A 21,902-nucleotide genomic window follows, 5' to 3' on the forward strand; every position below is an offset into this window, starting at 1 on the left:
ATTTACATAAAATTTACTTTTAATGTGTTTATTAAACATCTCCCAAAGCAGTTCTGGCCTGCTTTCCAATCAGAATATTCCTTTTTATTTATGTGCTATGTTATTAAATACCCTTTACACTTCTATATTTCCTGCTAGTTATGAAAACTGTGGGAAAGTGGGAACAAATTATAGCCAACTCTTGAGTCAGTAGAGCGGCTTTAAAGAGAAGGGACAGAGCTTTGTGGGTTAAGAGCTTAGGCCATTAGTAATGGAAAGGACTTCTTGCTGCCCACCCAGAAGAGTTCTTCCTATGTTCTTGAGATACAGGTCACTCAAACACAGCTTCAGGGACCAAATGAAGTTTTTTAAACAAGGAATTGTTAATGTTTAGGTCAAGTAAGCACATCAGAATTGGTATTAATTTGGATGGAAAAGCAAAACAATGGAGTTTTTAGCATTTCAGAGACTTTGGTGACAAGGACAACAACTCTTCGTATTGGAAATTCACTCTCCTTGGGCAATTTGCTAGGACATTTTAATGTCTTACGTATACGGTAAATGGATTGGCACAGGAAAAACTCTTCCTCAGTAGCCCAGATGATTTTAAATAAAAGCCCAAAGAGCCAATTCACGGCTGGAAATGAGCATGGGTTACCGGTGGCAGATGAGCCTGCTCTGCGACTGCGTCGGTGACACTGCAGGACCTCAACCTCGAGGAAGGCTCTCTCTGCTGAAGGGGAGGAAAGGACGCGGAGCATCAGGGACACATATTCTGAGAAACGAGTTTCACTGGATTAAAAAATATATCACTCAAGCCTAGTCACTGCTCTTTAATATTAGAAGGTATAATTAAATGAAACATCATCTTTTCGGGGTAATGCGAGTAATCTTTTAAGGAGTCAAGTATCTTCCACTGTCACTTTCAAGTGTCTTAAGCAGATGGGATAGAAATAATGTTAAACATAAGAGGCCAAAACAGGAAAGGGGGCTCCACAGATGACATCTGAGTGCTGCTCTAATAATGGAAAAGAGAAGCTAGAAGTCCTGAATTCTGCTTTGAGATGCAACCTCTGGGTAAATTCTAGTGGAACACGAATAGAGGAAGAGATACTGACATGCAGTTATTAAACATTTATTGACTACTGTGACCAATGACAAAGAATCAGTTGGATTCTATTTCCAGGGGAACTCAAATATAGTCTTCGGCTACTTCTGAAGGGTTAGGTATTTATAGCTTCAGCTTCTGAATGGAGTTCAGAAGTTGTACAGAACAGGAATGAAGGAAAATAGGTACGGTTAAACTAAAAAAGAAAAATCTATGGAGTGCAATGTATAATATGTTCCTCTCACTTGTTTGTATTAATCTATATGGTTAAAAAAAAAAAAAAGGACCACAGGTCAGCAGCAGGTCACACACACACAAGGCAGGGGTCTAATTAGCAACAGGTCTGTACATGGGACAAATCTGTAGCATCTCCTCGCTTTTAATATTTTGCAATCAGGAAAATGGGGTAAGGTCAAAGACAGACCCTGCAGCAGTAAATGGGAAGCTTTTCAAGTCTTTTCACAACGCTTAGCATGAAGGATTCATCCTTTAGTAAAAGTTCATGCTGTTGTCCTTGAATACAGAGTGACCTTGACGAGCAAAACTGGAGAAGAACCCCCTACTCCCCTACTTCTCTCTTTCCTAGGCACTGTTATTTAATAGTTGAACCAGACTCAACATGAACTTAACATAATTCCGACACTTGCACTTGGATCTTAAAGATATTTTATGAACCTAGAATGATTAATGCAGAAGCTCCCTATACAAATAATAAGAGATGATAGCTTAATATCAGCGCTGCCTAAAACGATGGCTTTTCACTTGGTAGACTAAAGGTGCACCACCGCTACACTTCCGGCAGTACTTCCTTCCTTTTATAATGTTTAAAATATACGGCTTCCTTGCTTATGTTGTTTCCATAGCAACAGTTTTATCAATTCAAATATCCCATATATGCAAACTCTTTTTTTCCCTGCCTCTTCAGTACTAAACTTTCGTCTCAGTGATATTTCTCTTTCTGAAGAACATTCATAGAATTTTAATACAAAAGCACATTAACTGAGTAATCAGTGCAACTCATGATACGGGCCAATGGTGTCTTTTAAAACAAAAATACATAACTGAAGGAGTAACAATTTTGTGAGTACTTACTGGCTTTTACATTTTATGTAGTCCTCCTATTCATTTACATTTGATATGGCTGTAATGATGACTATTTTTCTAGGATGCCATTTGCAGCAGAGGGACTACCATCGTTTACTACAGTACATCTGTAGGTTCAATTTCTCAAGAGACACTGAGACTGCATTGCTTCTCAGTTTTATGCATGAGCAGGAACTTTCTGTGGGCTTTTTCTGCAAAGCTTTGTGTTCTCAGACACAGGTCTTCATGGCTGATTCTGTCGGTCTCATTGGGGCTTAGCTCCACCTGAAGCGTCTACAATGAATTTCCCTGATGGTTAAGAACCCAAGTTCAAATGCTACCCTGGTGACAGTGTCACAATTTCACAACCTTTCTCAAGGATTGGTACTCTGGGACTTGGGAGATGTCTGTCTATCTCCTGTTCTAACCTTGTCTTGGATGGGTCACTTAAAATCACGTCTTCATCTGTGAAACGAGAATGGTAAAGCACACAGAGTATGACGTAAGAGGATTAACCTGGAGACCCAATGTCTCCCAGGTCCCAGTGCGAACACCACCTTTATGACAAAGGTACTCTTTATGAACCTTTGGCTGGGAAAAGAAATTCTACAAGGTTAAAGCTGATAAAACACAAGTCATAGATTTGAGTTTTTTTATGCATCAAGAAAGATTTTCACTATTACTTACAATCAAAGAACCAAACTGCTCCCCATTGGAGTCCGGAGTGATCTGAAGCCGTCTGCTCAGTTCCTCAGACAGCTCCTGGGGGCTGGTCCGAGACACAGGCGAGGCTGGTGGTGGAGGCAGCACCAGGCTGAGGGAGTCTCCACTGATGCTCACTTCTTCCGAAATGGTCTCCCAAGGCTACCAAGGAACAAGACGCTGTGGAAACTGCTAGGACGAGGGACCCTCTCATTCCCCGCCCCAGTAATAACCCTTATGATAACTGTAATTCACATTTACTGAGCACTCAGGAGGCACACAATATTCTCAGGATCCATAAGGAAATAAAGACTACTACCCTGATCAACAGATGCGGACACTGACGCAGAGGGAATAACTTGCTCAAGGTAACAGAGCTAGGAAGTGGTGGGGTCAGGACTTGAGCCAAGGAAGCCTGGTCCCAGGGGCCGTGCTCTTAGTCCCTTTGTAATAGTGCCTCTCTGAGCAGTGCTTTGCTTCTAGCACTTGAAACTACCTGCATGGGTTAAAAAAATACTCTCAGGCATTTGTTTATGATTTTCGTGAATTTTCTTTTGACTCTAACCGTTGAGGATTCACAATGAAAACAGCAGAGATGCTATAAGCTGTAAGTAAGCCCTGGTATGAAGTAACTCTCAGTGAATTTATTACAGCATCATTCATGTTGCTTTTCTAATTTTGATCACTGGAACATTTTGTGAATGATCTTCCTAATGCAATGTTTAAAAAGAATGGATTTCTAATAAGTAAACAGAGTTGTTAAGGCAGCATGGAAGTTACGGTTTGCTGCCTTGCTAATTTGCTGTTCAATTTATATACATTCTTCCACAGTAATTTACCATAAGCATTTAAGGGTAAACTTATGAACATTTCTATTCACCCAAATTTCTATTCTCTTGGTAACAAACCTCTTTCGCTATGTCAAAACTACTCGGTAAAAACTTGTATTTGGTACCCAAACAAGTTACAGGGCTACTTCAACTGCTCAAAGATGATACCCATGTTGCCATTTAACAAGAGATGGTTAGACTCTGGGGAAAAATAAAGGATAAAGTGAAAACATCTTAAGATTTCCATGCTAAAAATAATGTCATTCCCTTTTGTAGTAATGGAAACTATGTGTACTCGTCAAAGATGGCTTTTGTAAGCACTTTCTAAGTTAATAAATATCTCGATGGTCATCAATCAGCCACGAGACCATGAGCCTTCCTTTTTACACAGATTTACTGAGACAAGAAATTACGACATAGGATCACCCTGGAGAACACGGAAAGGAGGAGCTCCAAGGAGTGTGCAGGCAGAGCGGGAAGTCCTACCTCAGGGCCGTCCCCGCCCTCGCTGGGCTCCAGCTCCAGATCCTCGCTGATGTGTCTGCGTGAGCGGAAGCGCCGATGCGCTGCCTCCTGGTTGATCTGCCGGATGTTGCTGTCGGACTCGGAGGACACATCCCTGGGAGCGCGGGGTGAGGGTGGGAGTCAGGAGAACCGGTACTGACACCTGGCCCTTCAACACCAGCCAACACCCACCAAGGGCCTGACGCCTAATACAGTGTCACTGCTCTCTCGCGTAACACTGACGATCAGCTGGCCGTTCAGAGAATCTGCCACCATCTCTTGGCTGAAGCATTCTTCTAGGTCCCTTTCATTGAAATACACTCTTTAAATGCATCTGTCCCAATATTTCTGAGTATCTTTCAGGCATATACTGCAGCATGTACTTTAGTGTTTAAGAAAGAAGAGAAATCAAAGTCCTCCATCCATCTGCCCCAGTGACAAGGGAGGCCCCTTGAAGGAGAGGTGACAGGTAAGCTCACACTCATGGCCAGTCCGTGGTGACCCCTCTCTAGGAGTCCAGCAATGACAGGGCCACAACTTTTGGTCACCAACAATTAACCAATGAGTACAAATAGTATAAACTCAAAGCTGGGGTCTGGGGGGAAATGCTCCTGACCCAACGTGAACTTTTGCGGCCTCTGAGGATCTCATTTTGACACTCTCAGATGCATGACACTGCATTTCTCCCCATTCAACTCCTTTTTAAAATCCACAAACATCAGGCAATAACCTCCCAAATCAACTTGCATTTGAGGAATGCTGCAACTTCATAGTCTCTTTTTTGGGGGAGGGGTGGCGGGGGGGGGCATCATGTAACTCTCTTAATTCAGGATGTGAAAAGCATTGAGTCAATCTTGAAAACTTTTGCACTAAATTACAGGCAATTCTCCTTTGGGAGAAATACTACTTGGAGACTTTTAGAGTAGAAGTTTAAAGGTCAAAATTTTTTCAGAGAAAACCCTTACAGACTCTTTCAATAAGACGCCATATTCAGTTAAAAAATGACGCTGCAGGGCTTCCCTGGTGGCGCAGTGGTTGAGAGTCCGCCTGCCGATGCAGGGGACACGGGTTCATGCCCCGGTCCGGGAAGATCCCACATGCCGCGGAGCGGCTGGGCCCGTGAGCCACGGCCACTGAGCCTGCGCGTCCGGAGCCTGTGCTCCACAAAGGGAGAGGCCACAGCAGTGAGAGGCCCACGTACCGCAAAAAAAAAAAAAAGACGCTGCAAATTAATATTTCAAAATATTTGAAAACATTATTTCAGACTAAATGAAATCCAGTATTAATCAAGGACCCTCATTATAGACTCTTCCTAAAACATAGGTTTTAAAACATTCTAATGACTCTCAAGCTAACTTATACTATTTTCCTATATTCCCCCCAAAGAACATGCTGGGCCCCTGTAACAGTGAACAGTCTGCAATAAGCAGTGCTGTTTGCAAATAAACAGGTGACTCTTTAACGCCAGTTTCCAGGAGAGTCTGAATATTTCCACCAAAAATCTTTACATTTTTTAGCTTTACTGGTAAAGGGACAGTATGAAGGTTAGCTTTCTTTAATCCACATTAAAATAAAAACTCTTGGTATTAAGATCTGAATGAAGTTTTACTGCCCAATATACAAATTTTTAAAACCTAACAGAAATATACATTTTGCGTACTTTCTAGCTGTATTAAACTATAACTGGACTAAAAATAGTATGTTAATAGTATGTTAAGCAGGACTCTCCTCAGAAAAAAATCGCATAAGCCCATAGAGAAACTAATTAAAATCAAGGGACACACAAGTATACTAACACAATTTCTGAAACCACCAAAACAGGATGATAAAAAATAACACTCTCTTGGATATGTTAGAAAATATAATATTGTCTTTGTGATTTTATACTGCTGCCGTGATTTTTATAGGACATTCAATTCAATTTCACTTTATAATGACTGGCCTTACTTTAAAATATTGTATATAGAAAAGTTTCATCAAAATTTTAAATCTTCACTTGAAATGTCAGGTGTCACTTAGTCAATACCGAATGTGTGTTCCGGGTTATAACACACACTTGAATTTTTACAGGGATTTCGGAGAGGTTGAAAAGAATAAGGCTTTAATATTGCTATGTTTGCATTTTCTATCTCTCAGAAGTATATAAAAATTCCATTATTCTGGAAGGACTTATTTTTTTTTAAAGGGGCATTTAAAATCAATTATGCTAATCCTCCTTATCCAACATGCTTGAATAATCAGTAATCAGTGTGAACCAGAAACAACTAAATAGCATAAAGAAGAAAGATATCTCTGATTCTGAAATTCCAACCCTGGGCTTTTTTATGGTCTTTAGTGATAAAATGAAAATGTTCATACAAGGGAGGCCTTTTGCCCTTAAATAAGCAATTGTACAAGAGGGCTGTTGAAACTGACAGGAAGTTTAAACGGTCACTAATAGGAAGATGAACATTTAAAAATATGTCTGAGCTGGCAAATTAAAACAGAAACATGATTTTATTAGAGGCAGGGAAAAAATTTAAGAAGTGGCCATTTCAATTTTCTTCAGTCATTAATTTCACATATATATTCTTCATTTGACTTTCATGGGAAACATACAAATTAATAAAGAGAAGAAAACCCATAAATTTATCAAATTCAGTGCCAATTAAGATCAGTGTGTCTGATCACTTACATTCATATACATCAGTGACTAATGATGACCGGAGTCATTAAGATATGATTAAATTACTGCTAAGATGGGAGACTGCCAAAGTGGTTTAGAAAGAGAAGTACTGAAAACAGTTTAAGTGTTTTGAGTCTAACAAGTTCATCTATAGTCTTAATGCAATTCCTTCATGATTTTAAACTTGCGCTTTTAACAGTAAAATGTTTACAGTTTACATTTAAATAGGATAAGGACTATTCTAAAATTAGAGGCATTTTAAAGGCCACTGTCTGACCTGAGAGGGCTGGGGAGTGTTCTGTAGCCGCCTTCCATCTGAGAGCTCTACATCCAGGCCTGGACAGTTCACTAAACCACGTGCCTGTACCCACTTTCAGAAGTGACTCATCTGTAGTCATTCGTTCAATTAAAAGCTCCTACCTTGTGCCAGGTGCTAGGGGTTGATCTGTGAGTAGGAAACCACAGTCCCTGCTCAGTATTATGCGCTCTGTGTCCTGACAGGGAGGCACAGGGCTCTCAGAGAGAGACCGGGACAGAAGACGTCCGGTGCTCCCAGAGGAAGGGATAGTAGGGTGACATCGGAACGTTACCTTACCAGGGGAAGGGGCACGTTCTGGCTTTATTTTTTTTGCGGGGGGGATTGGGGGTTAGCACATCCATGGGGCCAAGAAGAGGAGAAAGTAATCAGAAAGCAGCTATGCATGCATGATCAGACCACTCTACGTTTCTGACTGTGGCTGGCAAGAGGCAGGGTGAGGAGGACCCTGTAAGAACAGCCTGAGGGCAACGGGATGTCAATGAGGACTTTTCAGGGGCTGAAGGCTGGAGTGCAAGTCTGTAGCAAACCGGTTAAGAAATGAGAGTCTCCACTGCAGTCTTAATTCTCTGCACAGCGTGTGATCGTCACTTCTCATCTGACTTCCTCAGATATAGCCTTTTAATAAAGACCCTTCTTTTTTTTTTTTTTTGCGGTACGCGGGCCTCTCACTGTTGTGGCCTCTCCCGTTGCGGAGCACAGGCTCCGGACGCGCAGGCTCAGCGGCCATGGCTCACGGGCCCAACCGCTCCGCAGCATGTGGGATCCTCCCGGACCGGGTCACGAACCCGTGTCCCCTGCATCGGCAGGCGGACTCTCAACCACTGCGCCACCAGGGAAGCCCATAAAGACCCTTCTTAGCATCCATTCCCCCCCAACCCAAACTTGCAGTATTCTGTGAAAACTGAGTTACACAAAAAATCATTTTTGAATTAAAACAACACATTAAAATAACCTGGAGGGCTTGAGGGCTTCTGGTCAAGCCAAATAAAGTTAAGGAAAAACACCCCCAAATTCTCAAACAGTTCAGACGGGATGAGGAGGTTATTGTGAAAACCGAATCTTTTTCCTCATCTAACTTTTCTCTTGCTTTCTAGAAGTCATGCTTGGTGGAAAGGAGGTACCTGGCAGGTCCCACCCGGAGCTCTGCAGACGTCCTTCCTGGCTCAGCTGCCTCACTGATGTGGACCACCATGCCACTGATTTCTCCCTAAACTACAGGTGAACATGAACTCGGAAGAACCACAGTTTCCCTACTGATGAGCCAGCATTTATACAAGTGAGAGCTTGTATAAATTCCCTCATTAGAGTTTTCACAACTCTGTGAGGCAGAGAAAGTAGCAATTGTCCCCAGTTCCCTCCTAAATACAGACTTCGGCTGCATAATTATTAATGAAAGTGAACCTTTTTCTGTATATGTACTGGCCATCAGTCTTTCTTTGAGAGCTGCTAGTAGTCACTTTTCTACAGAGGTCATGACACTGTGGTCCCCAGAGAGTGCTGTTTTCAGGTATTCCTTTCCTATGACCTTTAGCAAAGGTAGATAAAGGTACTTGGCTTAGGGTACTGCTACCAAGATTCTTCTGATCACTACACGTAACCAAGCCCAAGGCGGTTACTTTGTTTATTTTAAACTACAAATAACTAGAGTAGTCAAATGGCTTACAACAGTTTTAACAGCTATGGTCATTAATCGAAGGGAAATAGTAAAATAATAGTAATAATAAATAAATTAATTAATTAAAGGAATCAACTAAACCATTTCCATTTATATTTCTGTGGGAAAAAATTACAACAAAAAAGAGTTCAACATCATCTGGATGTTGGGATATTTATGCTGTCCTGGGAACAAGGAACTGATGCACACACCGTGTGGTCCAAAGCTGACCAAGGACGGCTGATATTCACGAGAACCCACGTAGGGGCTTAGGAAGGATTGGCTATTCACTGCTGCAGAGTCTGCTTTTTCTCTAAACCAGACAAAATCTAGACTATACTTCTTGGCCACCTTTCCCACCTATGCAGGTCATCTTTGCAATCTCTAAAGATAAAAGGGTTACTGACAACACCATCCATCCCATTGCTGATACCCGCTAAAAACCATCATTAGCAAATTTCCTTCAGAGTCTGGGTTAAAGAGAAAATTATCTCACCTCATATACTTGCTTTTATTCATATTGAAAATTATACAAGTTAGTGGTAATTACCTCCTTGTCTTGACTGCTAGGGAGGTCATGATTTCTAGGACAATTTTTTCCTTTTCTGTTTTTAATATTTTGTTTTTGCTTTTTATTGTATATTAATAGTTTTAGGTCTTGCTGTATACTATCACTGAAAAAACAAGCTGCTTCAAATCCTTTTTTTATAGTACTTGAGGTTTAACCAGTGTTTATTTGCCATCATTAGACCAAAAATTGTCGAGTGAACAAAACAGTAATCAATTCACTGTATCCCTGAGGCTGGCAAGGGATTAGAACAAACTGTAATTACCAATTGTGAGTTAGCAACCCTCCCATGTGCCTGTAAGTATATCAAGGGGGTGATCTATACATTTTCCAAAAACGAAAAGAAAATTTTGAGAGAGTTTCCAAATCAAATAATTATGGAATAAAAATCCAGAAAAGTTAAAGAGCCAGTATGTTTGCTATTTTCCATGACGGGTTAGCCAGGAGAGGAAGCTGAAGAAGGGGAAAGTGATGTAATCACCAAACATAAGATAAACCAAGGAAAAATAACCCCTGCTCTACATCTCACGAATCTACATAAAGAAGTCCTACAAAATAGATTAGCGCATGTTTACAACAGGAGAACCTGATACGAAGGCAAGAGCTTCTTTACAACCTACAAACTCAGGCTGCCACGCTCTGTAACTCCACGAAGAGGAATCCTGTTGTTGCACAACCACGTGCGTTCACCGGTACAAGATGTACTTCCCAACCTCCTCCCAAAGCGCTGCCACGTGTGCACCTGACTGCAGAGCGTGGGGACACGTTCCTGACCATCGACGGTACTCACATTAGGCTGGGTCGGTGCCACTGGGTGGTCCGGTTGTTGTGGTTGACATAGTAAGTGCGACCCAAGTTGTCCACCTTTTCTTCCCACCCGGGGGGCAGGGGAGGGGAGGGAAGTTCCTCCTGGTGCTGAGACGCCGAGTCATTCGAGTCAACAACTTCCCAGCCGGGCTGTGGAGCACAATCAGAGGGGAGATGGTAAGGCTGCTTTGATGGCTACAGAGCGTCTGTGCCCTTCGTCCTCGCTCCTGTGCTCTCCGGCTCTGATGGTGGCTTCCTGTGCCACATTTAAAGAAATTCCCAAAATAGGGCAAAAAAAAAAAAAATCAATTCTAGGAGCGTCTCAAAAATATTCTGAGCCATGGCCAATGAACTGCGCTGCCCTCTAAGAAGATGACACTGCAGGGTGCCACTCGGATGGGGATCTGCACAGGCTGTCACGTTACCTAAGTCACGTTACACTCTTTTCGTATTTCGTGTTTGTTATTTTGACCTGACGGCCCCCGGGGCCGTACAAAGCCTTGCCGATGATACGGGTCATGCTACAGCTGTCATCTTTTCAACACCTCTGTAAGGTAAGAGGGAGCTGGGAAGATGAGCCCTGCAGCATGTGTGTTCTCGCAGAATCCGTGGCCTGCCTGGGCATCAAGAGGCCCGGGGCGCTCTCGCTCCCCAGGGAGGACAGCATGGAGGCGGCTCCAGGAGGAGGGGAAGCTCCTGGGCTGTAGGAAGCACGAGCTGCCAGGCAGCCAGGAGCAGCCTGGAAGCTGCCGCTTCCTACTCAGCCATTCCCCACCTGCTGCCGTCGCATCAACAGGCTTACTGGTACCAGAGTCAGAGGTGCTTTTTCTGCAACACATATTTTCGGCGTTAAGTATTCCTTCCTGACATTCCCTAGTAAAGTCACTGGAAAATTAAGTAATTCACTGATTATTACAGCTGGAAGGTTGGAAGAGTGTGAAAAAAAAAATTCCTTGGATTTGAGATAAAAATCTGTGGATGTGCTTATGAAATCTTAACGTTCAAGACTGCCTACCACCCACTTCAGTCCTTCTCACAGAGAGAGATGAAAGCTTGCACGTGAAACACTGCCTGGTAATGTGACCTCTGGGTCTGAGGGGGGGTTCCGTTAACTTGCCCATAATGCATTATTCACACATCATGTATATGCAACAGCTGCAAACAGATGTGCAAATAAGCCAGAGAGGTCTTGTAAACGGACATTTTCTGAACGATACGAGAATTTGTCTAACAAAACAGCACCATCTGAAGCCTGAGCTGAGAAGGTACCCGTGGTAGAGGTACGTGACTGGAGAGTTAAAAGGTGGCCTTGCCAGGAGGGAACAAAAGAAAATTCCTCTGGACAGCTAATTCCAAAACGGCATTTCTACCTCATGCACGCTCTCACCTGTGGGCCAAGTGAGTAAGAAACCTGGATGAGTCCCTAAATTATTTTAGCGACTTGAAGCAATTCCAAGTGCTAAAAGGAATTTACAAAGAGCTGCAAGTCCAAAGAAGTAAGAGAATTAAATATGTGGGGAGAATTTCACAGGGCGGTGGGCTGTTAATAAAACAGGGGTATAGCAGTTTAGAAAGAGACCCCTCTTCAATGATTAGTGTTATAACATGAAATGAAAAGTCTATCTTTTTTGCTAAAAACCAAACACATCGGTAGATCTGTCAAAGACGTAGATTCATGGACACATTGAAGTTTCTTCACATTTAAGCTTGATAAGCTTTTATTTCCTTAAATTATAAAGTCTTAGAGTGAAACATCAATATGCTCTTAGGCAAGGAAAACAGACCACGGCCCGAAGCCCTGTAGCTTACCTCCATCTCATCCCTCTGCTCGCTGTTTTCTTCATCTTGACCTCCATTTTTGGGCATATAGGCCATTTTCAATCGCAAAAATCCCTTAACTCGAGATTTATGACTGCATGATGGAAGAAAATCGGTTATAAAGGATGTGACTTGGTTACATCTTTATGATGGTTCATATTTATGATGCTTTTAAAAAAAAAATGCAATAGGAAAAGAAGTTGGAATTCTCCTCAGAGAAAACCAAGAGCCAAAGCATAAGAAACGGCAGCGGCCCGAAGCCTCACCTTCTTGGTCGGAGGAGAAAATCCTTAAATGTGTAGGGTCGCTCCATCGTTGGATCTTCTGTCTAAAGGAAGAAAAAGTAAGTTTCAATACTCCTGATAGTTTCGTATTTCAGATACACCCGAGTGGATTACAGAGAATACATGTGCAGGTTTTAGAACGTGAGCCTGGCGAAAACAGAGTTGGTTCCTTACCCCAGTACTTGACAATTAATTACACATTTCATAGGTCACAAAGTTTTACTCAAGATCCACTAGATGTCACTATCAACACCCATTTTTAGGAGCCAACCTCAGCCTGAGACAAATGACAGAACTGTAGTCGTCATTGCCAAGTGTAATTTCTAACTGCTGGGTGCAGGGCTCAATCTCACACTGCTGGAGAACCAGGGGTCACTGGTGCCTGCCTGCTTGTCCCTGTGATTCAAGAAACCTAAAAATGCAGTTAATAGGAAAACATGCGAGATCAATCTGTGAATGCAATTTTACTTTACTTTTAACATTAAAATATCATGTCATCTGAAAGACGGTTTCCTCCACAGAGACTGTCCTAGGTGGCGTCATCCATCAGCCTTTTGCTGGTGCTTATTTCAAGAAGCTATGAATGTAGTGGTGGTATTTATTCATTTTTGAAAGAAATCAGTATTTTATTGTGCAAAATCAGATGGTCAAAGCAAGCAGGCAACTGGAAAAATAAATGTTACTATTTCATTAATTTAAAAATACTATGTGCAGTAAAACTTCAAATACCTACTCTTTAATTAAACACAATTAAAAACATTTACTTCTGTAGCAAGAGAGACAAACCACAAAATGACTTATTATGTATCAGAAGGGTATGTGTGTATATATATGCATTTATAACATATATAACATTATCTGTTTATGTCACTCTCTGCTTTAAACTCGCGATGGCTTCCTGCTCTGCTTATAATATGCTGAAAATTCTTTCCTATGGACCTATAAGGTTAAACATGATGTGGTTCTTTTTTTTTTTTTTTGGCGGTACGCGGGCCTCACGGGCCTAGCTGCTCCGCGGCATGTGGGATCTTCCCGGACCGGGGCACGAACCCGTGTCCCCTGCATCGGCAGGCGGACTCTCAACCACTGCGCCACCAGGGAAGCCCTGATGTGGTTCTTAATTACCTATAACCTCACTGTGAACCAGTCTCTCCACTGACCCCACACTCCACCCATCCTGACCTCCTCTGTCCCGCGTGCACATCACATCTAATCCTGCTCCGGCAGGTCCTTCAACTGAACAGCTCTGGCTCCAGATGGCCACAGCGGTCTCCACTGTGTCATCCAGGTCTGGGATCCCAAGTCACATCTTCAGACACCACATCCTAAATCGCCACCACAGCCTCCCTTTATTATCCTCTGTCACAACATCCTGATTTACACCCCCTCTTCACCATCTGAAATTATCTTGCTCATTTATTTATTAACTAGTTTATTAACATCCATCACCTGTAGAATATAACCTCATGAGATCAGAGACTTGGATTTGCTTGCCACTGTATTCTTAGTGCCAAGAGCACTGCCTGACACAAAGTACCTGTACAAGTAGCTGATCAACCCACCTGATCTACAGTAAAGTACCGAGGCCACAAAAATTCACCATCACTCAAGAAAGTCAGTTATATTCTCTAGACTATTTTCTAAATTCAGACAACAACAAAAAAAAAATCAGAGAACTTACCGGGACTCTAAAAATGGAACTGTCCATACACTACGTAGTTTAAATGACAAGACACCACACACATCAGGAGGCAGACGTCCTGGGTCTGTGTCTTGGCTTTGTTACCTAAGAGCCATGTGGCCAAGGACAAATTCCTTAGCTCTCTGTGCCTCAGTGCCCTCATCTACAGAGTAGGGCAGTAACAGGATCTTACAGAGGTGTGACGATTAAACCAATCATCTGAGCTGGTATCAATACACAGCAAGTTCTCACAAGGGTTCCTGGCAACTTAACAAATGTTGGCCATTGTCATCATCAGCCAATTCTACATTTTCATGTCACCTGTGAGCACTGCCAACTCAACACTGCGAAAAGGCAGGGCGTTACAAAATGAAAATTCACCTCCATGGACATTCTCCAGTGTGGACAAGACTGTTATCTTGCAGATCACAACGGGATTCTTCCTGGCACTACTCAGGCTCCTGCTGGATCCTATTCCCTGGAGAAAAGCCCAGGGGAGACTCCCAGGACAGCCCTGAGATGGTAGAAAGCCATCTCAAACAGGTGGATGCTAACAGTATTATCGGCCAAAACAGATGCTGCAACCCCCTGTCCCTTTTGAATGCCCTGTGAGCATTCAAAAGAAAATCTTCTGGTTACACAGCAATTTCATCTTAAAAAGATTTGTTGCTTTCAACAGAACTGCAGTTACTTTGACATATATGTAATGAGGTAAATAACTTTGTGGGCAAGTGGAAGGGAATGGCCTTATCAGGACCTTAGACTCAAAACAGGGATGCAATAGCTAAAACCACCCAGGCCTTAGACTGAGCCCCCCTGCCCCCTCGGCCCTTGACTGCACCACAGATCAAGGCTGAAGACCCAAGGTCTGGTCAGCCCTCTGATCACTAGGCCAGTCAACTCCCTCTCTGGGCCCAGGTGTCCTCACCCGTAGAATACAGGGAGTCGATAAAGGGTCTTTAAAGTCCCTCTAAGGTCTATGCTACTGAATCCTGTACACGTGAGAGGGAACCATTACCCTGGTACCAGCTGGAATTATAAAAGGGGTGTTCATCATCTGAGTTACGTTCAAGCACAATTAAGGTGCCAAATAATATCACCACCACCCCAAAAATGTCTCACTGTAGGAAAACTGAAATTTTTTCAGTTGCCTTGAGTGGCACTTGACTAAAATAGGAGAAATTAATGTTTTTAAAATAGCTCTCTCAACCCCAGCGTGTTTCCCATAGATACAGAGATTTTGCATCTGGTAGGGGTAATGTGCTGGGACTCAAAGGGCAGGGGAGACGCGACTAACGGACGAGGCAAGGAAAGTTTCCGAGGCATAAAAGGCAAACACCCACCAGAAACGTCATTCTGTTGTTAATACGAGTCTTGGAGTTATTTTTGTCTCTAAGTAATTATTAAAGACAAGTCATAAAATCCTGTATGAGCTTCTGGGCAATGACACAGGATTATCAGACAGATGTAAAAATGATAGTGTTCTTTAAAAGAAAATCAGTAAGAATAGGACAGTTACAGGGACTTCCCTGGTGGTCCAGTGGTTAGGACTCCACGCTTCCACTGCAGGGGCACAGGTCTGATCCCTGGTCGGGGAACTAAGATCCCGCGTGCCGTGCGGCACGGCCAAAAACAGAGTAGATCCTGAAATAGGAAAAGAAAATGCTACAAGAACAGGACAGTTACAGCTACGTTCACTTCTGGTACCACACTGTAAAAATAAAATAGAGGAGCTCAGTTTGAGTTGCACTACAGACGTCAGGCTGGTGGGACTACCTTGCTTAAACAGTCCCCACCTCCTCTCTCCTCTACGTGCCTCCAGCTCGTCACACTGCCCAAGTCTCCCAGGTAACAACGTATGTCATCACAGTCGCCGTGCCTCTGCTTACAGCCAAGGTGCTGTTTCACAGAGCTGGATGGAAACTTGGTATCATCTATGTGTATGCCCTCATTTTATAGGTGAGAAAAACAGACGCCCGAAAAGGATTGCTAACTTATTAAGGTTACCAAGGCAACCTGCCCATCTCCAAGCTCGGAGTCAACTATTCCTGAGAGATCTTTTAAAGCTTGACATTTGGAGACTTCCGTGAATATGAATCTATGTTTTCTTAATTCTCAGATCTGCATAAAAGGTCAGATGACTAACCTTATTTACTCTCCCTCTTCCCTCCTCATCTTTTACTCACTCCCATCCACACTCAATAATAAATAAAATGGAAAAAAAATATTAAAGACAGGTGGCATATTTGGAATAGAAGCAAAGGAAATAGATCCCTACCATTCTAAATTCCTTGGGTCTAATTTCCTATCCTTTTTCTTCCACAAATAAAACTGGGAAAACTGGTCTGAGGGCCAAGAATGAAAGTGAATGGCAAGTCAAAATTATTTTCTTTCATCTGGAAGCGTCTGATAAAGCACCGAGGAACCCATGATCGAAGGGGGAAAAAGAAGTTTCTTTTCTTTCCATTATCACTCTTTACTCTTTCCTGTTTAAAGGACAAAAACCTAGCCAACACTGGCCTCCTCGGTAATCGAGGTAGTGAGGCTCCAACGCGCAGAGGGCACCCCAGCTTCACACAACCCTCCTGGCCCCGTCCCTCTGTTCCAAGTGGCCTCCTTCACTCGTCTCCCTGGCAGAACTCCAACCTGGACGGTCCCAATGCTCACAAGGGCACACAACTGTCCAGAGACCCAACAGTGGGCAGTGGGCCGAGAAGGACCCGTGGTGCCCCAGTCTGAGGTGTTCAAGTGCCCTGACCCTCTGGCTCTTCCTGGTAGGCTTCTCGGGATCAGGGACTTTATAGCTGCAAGTAAGCACAGCTTAGGAGAGCCATTCCTAAGATTTTAAGAGCATGGTTTGATACTGCAAATGCCACTTTCCACCAGCAGCTGCACCCACAGGCCTCTAGGACTGCAGCAAGGGAAGAAGGTTCTTCAGCGAACATCAGTTACTAGGTCTAAACTATGTTTTTCAAAAAGCACACCCAAAACCCACAAAGTAGGGTATTTAAATGATTAAAGATAACTTCCTAACAATCGGGAGAGGTTACATTAACTTCAGTTTTGTGGTCTTGAATCTTCTCCATCAAGTTCCTGATTTAGAAAAGAGCTTCATTCAAATGCTGCAACTTCTTAGACCAGAATCAAGGCAGAGATGACTGTTTTCTAAAGGAAGAAAGGTTCATGCTATCTTGGGGCAACAAGATAAAGCTTAAGATGCCTTGTAGTAAATAAGTGTGCATATATGTCAAGATGGAAGTGTGCTGATATAGATTTTAAAGATAGTAACAAAAGATTGCTTCTCTTCTTTATCTTAATTTCTATGATTCCAAATCTCTGGGCCTTTTCTCTACCTAAATTAAATATTCTTGGCATATTAAATAGGTAGAACTACAGAGAAACAGCCTCAGGTAGAGGAAAAAAGCTGAATGAAAAATCACCACGTAAAACTTGGTGTGGGAATCCCTCCACCCCCAGTTCCCTCCAACAGCCAGAATTATTATCTTAGGAAAAGGGCATCCAGAATCGTGTATTTTTCACCTAAGCCAGAGAACTCTGGTCTCATCTCACCTGAGCCACCTAATAGGGTGCCATTTGCCACGTGTGGCTTTTTAAATATAAATTGTAATTAATTAGAATGAAATAAAATAGATAAATTCCGTTCTTCTGTCACTTCAGCTACATTTCAAATGCTCGACTACCACATGTGGCTACTGTGATGGCAGCCCTGCTAAGCCACGAGTGAGGAAACTGCTTCACTGATTCTTCATCAGAGAGTAGAATTATGCCTATCAGTAAACGTCTGTTCAAGGAATAAATTCTCTATCAGCAAATGGGGCTGTAAAGAGTTAATTAATAACCAAATACCCAGTCCGATGTGTTAAACCTTGAGAAGGCTTGGAAGGGTGGGCAACGGCAACTTCACCACCACATGACTGCTCTCCACCACCTTCTCTCATTATTGGTAAGACCTAAGTTCTTTAATCTAAAATTCGATGACATCAAACAATACTGAATCCACAGGCCACATAGCCATGTATATATAAACTGCCTTGACAGTGGTCATATGGCTATCAAGAAAAGAGCATCCATGATTTATCCACAAATTATATTCAAATGTTAACATCCATTTTACATGCCCACACTTGTGTTATCATACAAAATTAACTGTGCTATCTTCCCATGAGTGTCCTACACATATGATCAAATATACATATGAGAGTACCTCAAATCTTGGGACCAAAGCCATATATCCACTCAGAATATGCCAGTTGGGTTCTCCTACCACTAAGAGGATAAAGAATGCACCTTCACCTCTCCTTCTGCTCCCTTTGTGGTCCATCTTGGAGACTGCAGTGGGCTCCACAAAGCCAGTCAGTTTTAAGGAGGAGATATAGCACTCCAGTGTAAGCTCATCTGGGGACAGACTGAAAACTGGGAGGCTCCACTTCTCAACCGGCTCAGCTCCTGTGAAAGTCCTCAGTCCTCTCTGGTCTCTCCCTCTTCCACTCTTTTTTTTTTTTTTTTTGGTATGTGGGCCTCTCACTGTTGCGGCCTCTCCCGTGGCAGAGCACAGGCTCCGGACGCGCAGGCTCAGCGGCCGTGGCTCACGGGCCCAGCCACTCCGCGGCATGTGGGATCTTCCCGGACCGGGGCACGAACCCGCGTCCCCTGCATCGGCAGGCGGACTCTCAGCCACTGCGCCCCCAGGGAAGCCCTCCCTCTTCTACTCTTTAACCGGCTGGCTTCTATTCCAGCCTGGAGCCTCGGCACCGCTTCCTTCTTTGAAAGCTCACTCTTGCCTCCACCGAAACCCAAAGGTAAAATGTTCCCTCTACTGATGTGGTCTCTGAAGAGGAACACTCTTCTATTCTCTGAGAGTTCCACTCAACCTTTCAAAACCAATCTGCACTCAATCACTCAAGGGATTGTTGGAGCAAGTTGTTTAAAAATTTCACCTACACCTCTTAGAGTTAATACATAATTTGCCTTGACTGTGATGTGGTTTTCATGTTGGGGAAAAGGGAGGTTGGGGACACCCATGAAAGAACTGGCCAACCAGCCAACACTGCCGAAAAATGTGAGGCGGTTACAGCTTCAACCTGAACAGCATGAAGAGAAGACCCACTGATGTAGAAATACGTGAACAGTCTTCCTGCACAAAGGCTGAGACATCCATACGCTATCCACGTGACTTTAAAAGAACAGTCAGGGCTCTGATGGCTTATGCCATCAAGCATAAGCCCACCTTCCACAAGCACCTTGGAGCTTCAGGTTTTTATATAGAAACAAACAAAAATATTCTAATGATACTACTTTTGCTTCCGATCTTTTGGAAGGGAAGGCGCTTGAAACCTTTCTTCCTTAACAGCTCCCCTGAGTAAGCAAGAACACAGTGCTTGCCATCGCGTTCCTTCCCAACAGAGCTTCACAGCTTCCTGGGTGAGACAGTCTTTCCTGGTCTTTAACAGCCAATAGCTAGAGCTTCAACACAGCAGGAGGCTCACACTAGGTGGTTTGAGTTCTTTTAGTGTATAGGCTACTTACACTATTTGCTCACATGAAGCGTTTAAAAACATAATAAAATGCCCTTGGAAGGCAGAAATGTGTGACTTATCCTCTCTCAGGTGCTACTTTAGACACTTGGTGCTGCCCCGGGGGAGGAGGGCCGGGAGGTGGAGCACGAGACCATCTACCTCTCACCAAGGAGGTCTTGGACCCCCATCCTATCGATACTGGAACGTGCGAGAATCACCTTTAAGCTCAGTCAATGTCAACAGCCCCAACTGTTTTGCTGCTCGTCTGAGTGGAGAGGAATGGTAGCAACGCCACACATGCTAACCCAGTACAACTTCTGAAGCCAGAGTGGGTGTTTCCGGCTGACAAGTTCACTCAGTACCAATAGCATCTTTTCTTTTGTCTCTGTGCCGACTGAGAAAGGCCATGGAAACACTAGCTTGTATAGATGTAGCCCAAGAGAAACAGCAGGTACCATTCCAGACAAAGGGAACAGGCGTTTGATTAGACCCAAGAGGTGAACTTGAAAGCAGGGACATTCCAGTGACAAGGAGGAGGGGTCTGACAGAAGCAGGTAGCTGACAAAGGAAGACAAACTAAGGAGCAGACGAGAAAGCAGCCAGTGACGCTGCCAGGCATCCGTGGATGGCTCAGATGCACTTGATTTTTACAGTTAAGCTATCTCCTATCCCCTTGAAAGGACCACCTTCTAGAAAGGGCCAGGGCCAGGGTACACATGCTTCTCCACTGTGTTGAGGAAATGCCGCCCTGAAAATACACCCAAACTGCAGACGGTTAGAAACTGCTGCTCAGAGCACACGCTGTAAAGCAGGTGACCGTTCTTACCGGGAGATGACTAAGGGGTATGTCCACCTGTCCCAGGAAGTCGTCTCGTGTCTGTTGAGAAGAGAGAAAAGAATTAATGTTTCCGTCTATTTGCTGAGTGTCAGCATTCTTAAAAGTGTTTCTTTACAAATAGAGAAAGGTCCAGGGCCTGACATGGGAGAGCAGGGGGGATGGGTTGAAGGCAGAGACCCAGGTGAGGCACAGACAGCCGTCGCCTCGGAGACCAGTGAGCCCAAGGCCTCACACACCTGACCTTGAGCTGCCTGAGACTCTGCAGGGCATCTACCACCCAACCCATTGGAGACAAATCCTCTCTCGGACCTGGGGAGCATGTGATCAGTCAGGGAAGGGACACCTAGGACCCCAGAGGGTTTGGGGGCACAGCTTGCCCAGTTTAAAGAGAAGATGGTAAAGAAATGTTGGGACCATTTTCACGAATATTTATTAAGTGCTATAAACAAAAGAGCTCCTTGAGAGCTGAGAGTCTTGGGAAAGAGTCCAGTTATTAATATACCTTATACATTACTTATTTAAAAATGGCACGGAACTTTCAGTCTAGTAAGTACACTGCTTCAGAATCCAAGATCACGCATGAGCTACTGGTTACATTTTTGGACACACTGTGCTTCTTCCCCTCTCCATCTCCCACACAGACCTCGATGAAATGCACGTGGAGAAGCTCACAGGTGCCTTTTCAGACTCTGGGAAGCACCGGAAGTCGTAACTCAGGGTCAGGGGTCCCTGGTCTAGACCATGGGGTGTCCAGTAGGTCACGCTGACACAATGTCCTGCTGTAGGAGGGCTTGTGTCAGAGCCTCTGATGCTTAGATGACCTGCGATGTGAACCAGAAGGAACACGACGACTTCTGTTACCCGTAAAAACACGCAGTTGCTTCTACCACATTCAAAATGCCTATTATAGCTGGAAAGTTCTTCAGACATATCAGACGTGTCCTACTGCTAGCCTGGGGAAAAGCCCAAGAGACAATCCTGACCTCCTCACTCCGGATCCTGGGCTCTTGTTTTCACTCCTTACTGGTTTCCTATGAAATTTTCTAATTTATAAAACACGCTTTTGAAGCACACTTGAAAACATTCTCTTCTTGCATTTGAAAAGCAGCAGCAGATAAACGTGAACAAGATTTACTGAAATGATTTGCTCCACGCTTAGAATTTCCTTTTATGTGATTAACTAGAAAACGATCTGTGTCCTCTAAACAATATATGAGGGATAATGAAAAATCAGTTACTACCGGCTGAGCGTGCACAAAGCAGGAGGAGAGCCCCCATCCTTCTGACAAGACTCCGCTTTCTTGTATTTTCTCAGCTACGTCTGCCTCAGCCCACCATGGATACCTCACCGAGCATATGGCCGTCAGGTGCCGACGCTGTATATCTTAACAAGCAGCGGTCAGCACAAGGCCCAGAAAGTGGACATCTTCACTGTCCAAAGAATTAGGGAGCAGTCCCATTCTGAATTTGTCTGATTTAACTGTAAAGCCAGTGTAAATGTCAGTTAATTCCACGATCAAAAACA

At 43.6% G+C, this 21,902-nt stretch overlaps 1 protein-coding gene across 6 annotated transcripts in view; it reads right to left on the reverse strand.

Annotated features, from left to right (window-relative positions):
* NEDD4L (NEDD4 like E3 ubiquitin protein ligase) overlaps nt 1-21,902 on the reverse strand; it is a 335,334-nt gene that overhangs the window by 64,535 nt on the left and 248,897 nt on the right. For 5 of the 6 annotated variants that reach the window (XM_024754788.1, XM_024754787.1, XM_024754791.1 and 2 more), the window contains 7 exons: nt 20,366-20,416; nt 12,304-12,365; nt 12,029-12,131; nt 10,203-10,369; nt 4,189-4,321; nt 2,858-3,034; nt 638-712 (listed from right to left, as the gene is read on the reverse strand). In XM_024754788.1, the coding sequence (XP_024610556.1) occupies nt 638-712; nt 2,858-3,034; nt 4,189-4,321; nt 10,203-10,369; nt 12,029-12,131; nt 12,304-12,365; nt 20,366-20,416 (768 nt within the window). The remainder of the gene's footprint in view (nt 1-637; nt 713-2,857; nt 3,035-4,188; nt 4,322-10,202; nt 10,370-12,028; nt 12,132-12,303; nt 12,366-20,365; nt 20,417-21,902) is intronic. The other variant, XM_024754790.1, reaches the window with a different exon arrangement.

Source organism: Neophocaena asiaeorientalis, unplaced genomic scaffold, assembly GCF_003031525.2.
Source record: "Neophocaena asiaeorientalis asiaeorientalis breed wild unplaced genomic scaffold, Neophocaena_asiaeorientalis_V1.1 scaffold124, whole genome shotgun sequence".
Classification (NCBI taxonomy): domain Eukaryota; kingdom Metazoa; phylum Chordata; class Mammalia; order Artiodactyla; family Phocoenidae; genus Neophocaena; species Neophocaena asiaeorientalis.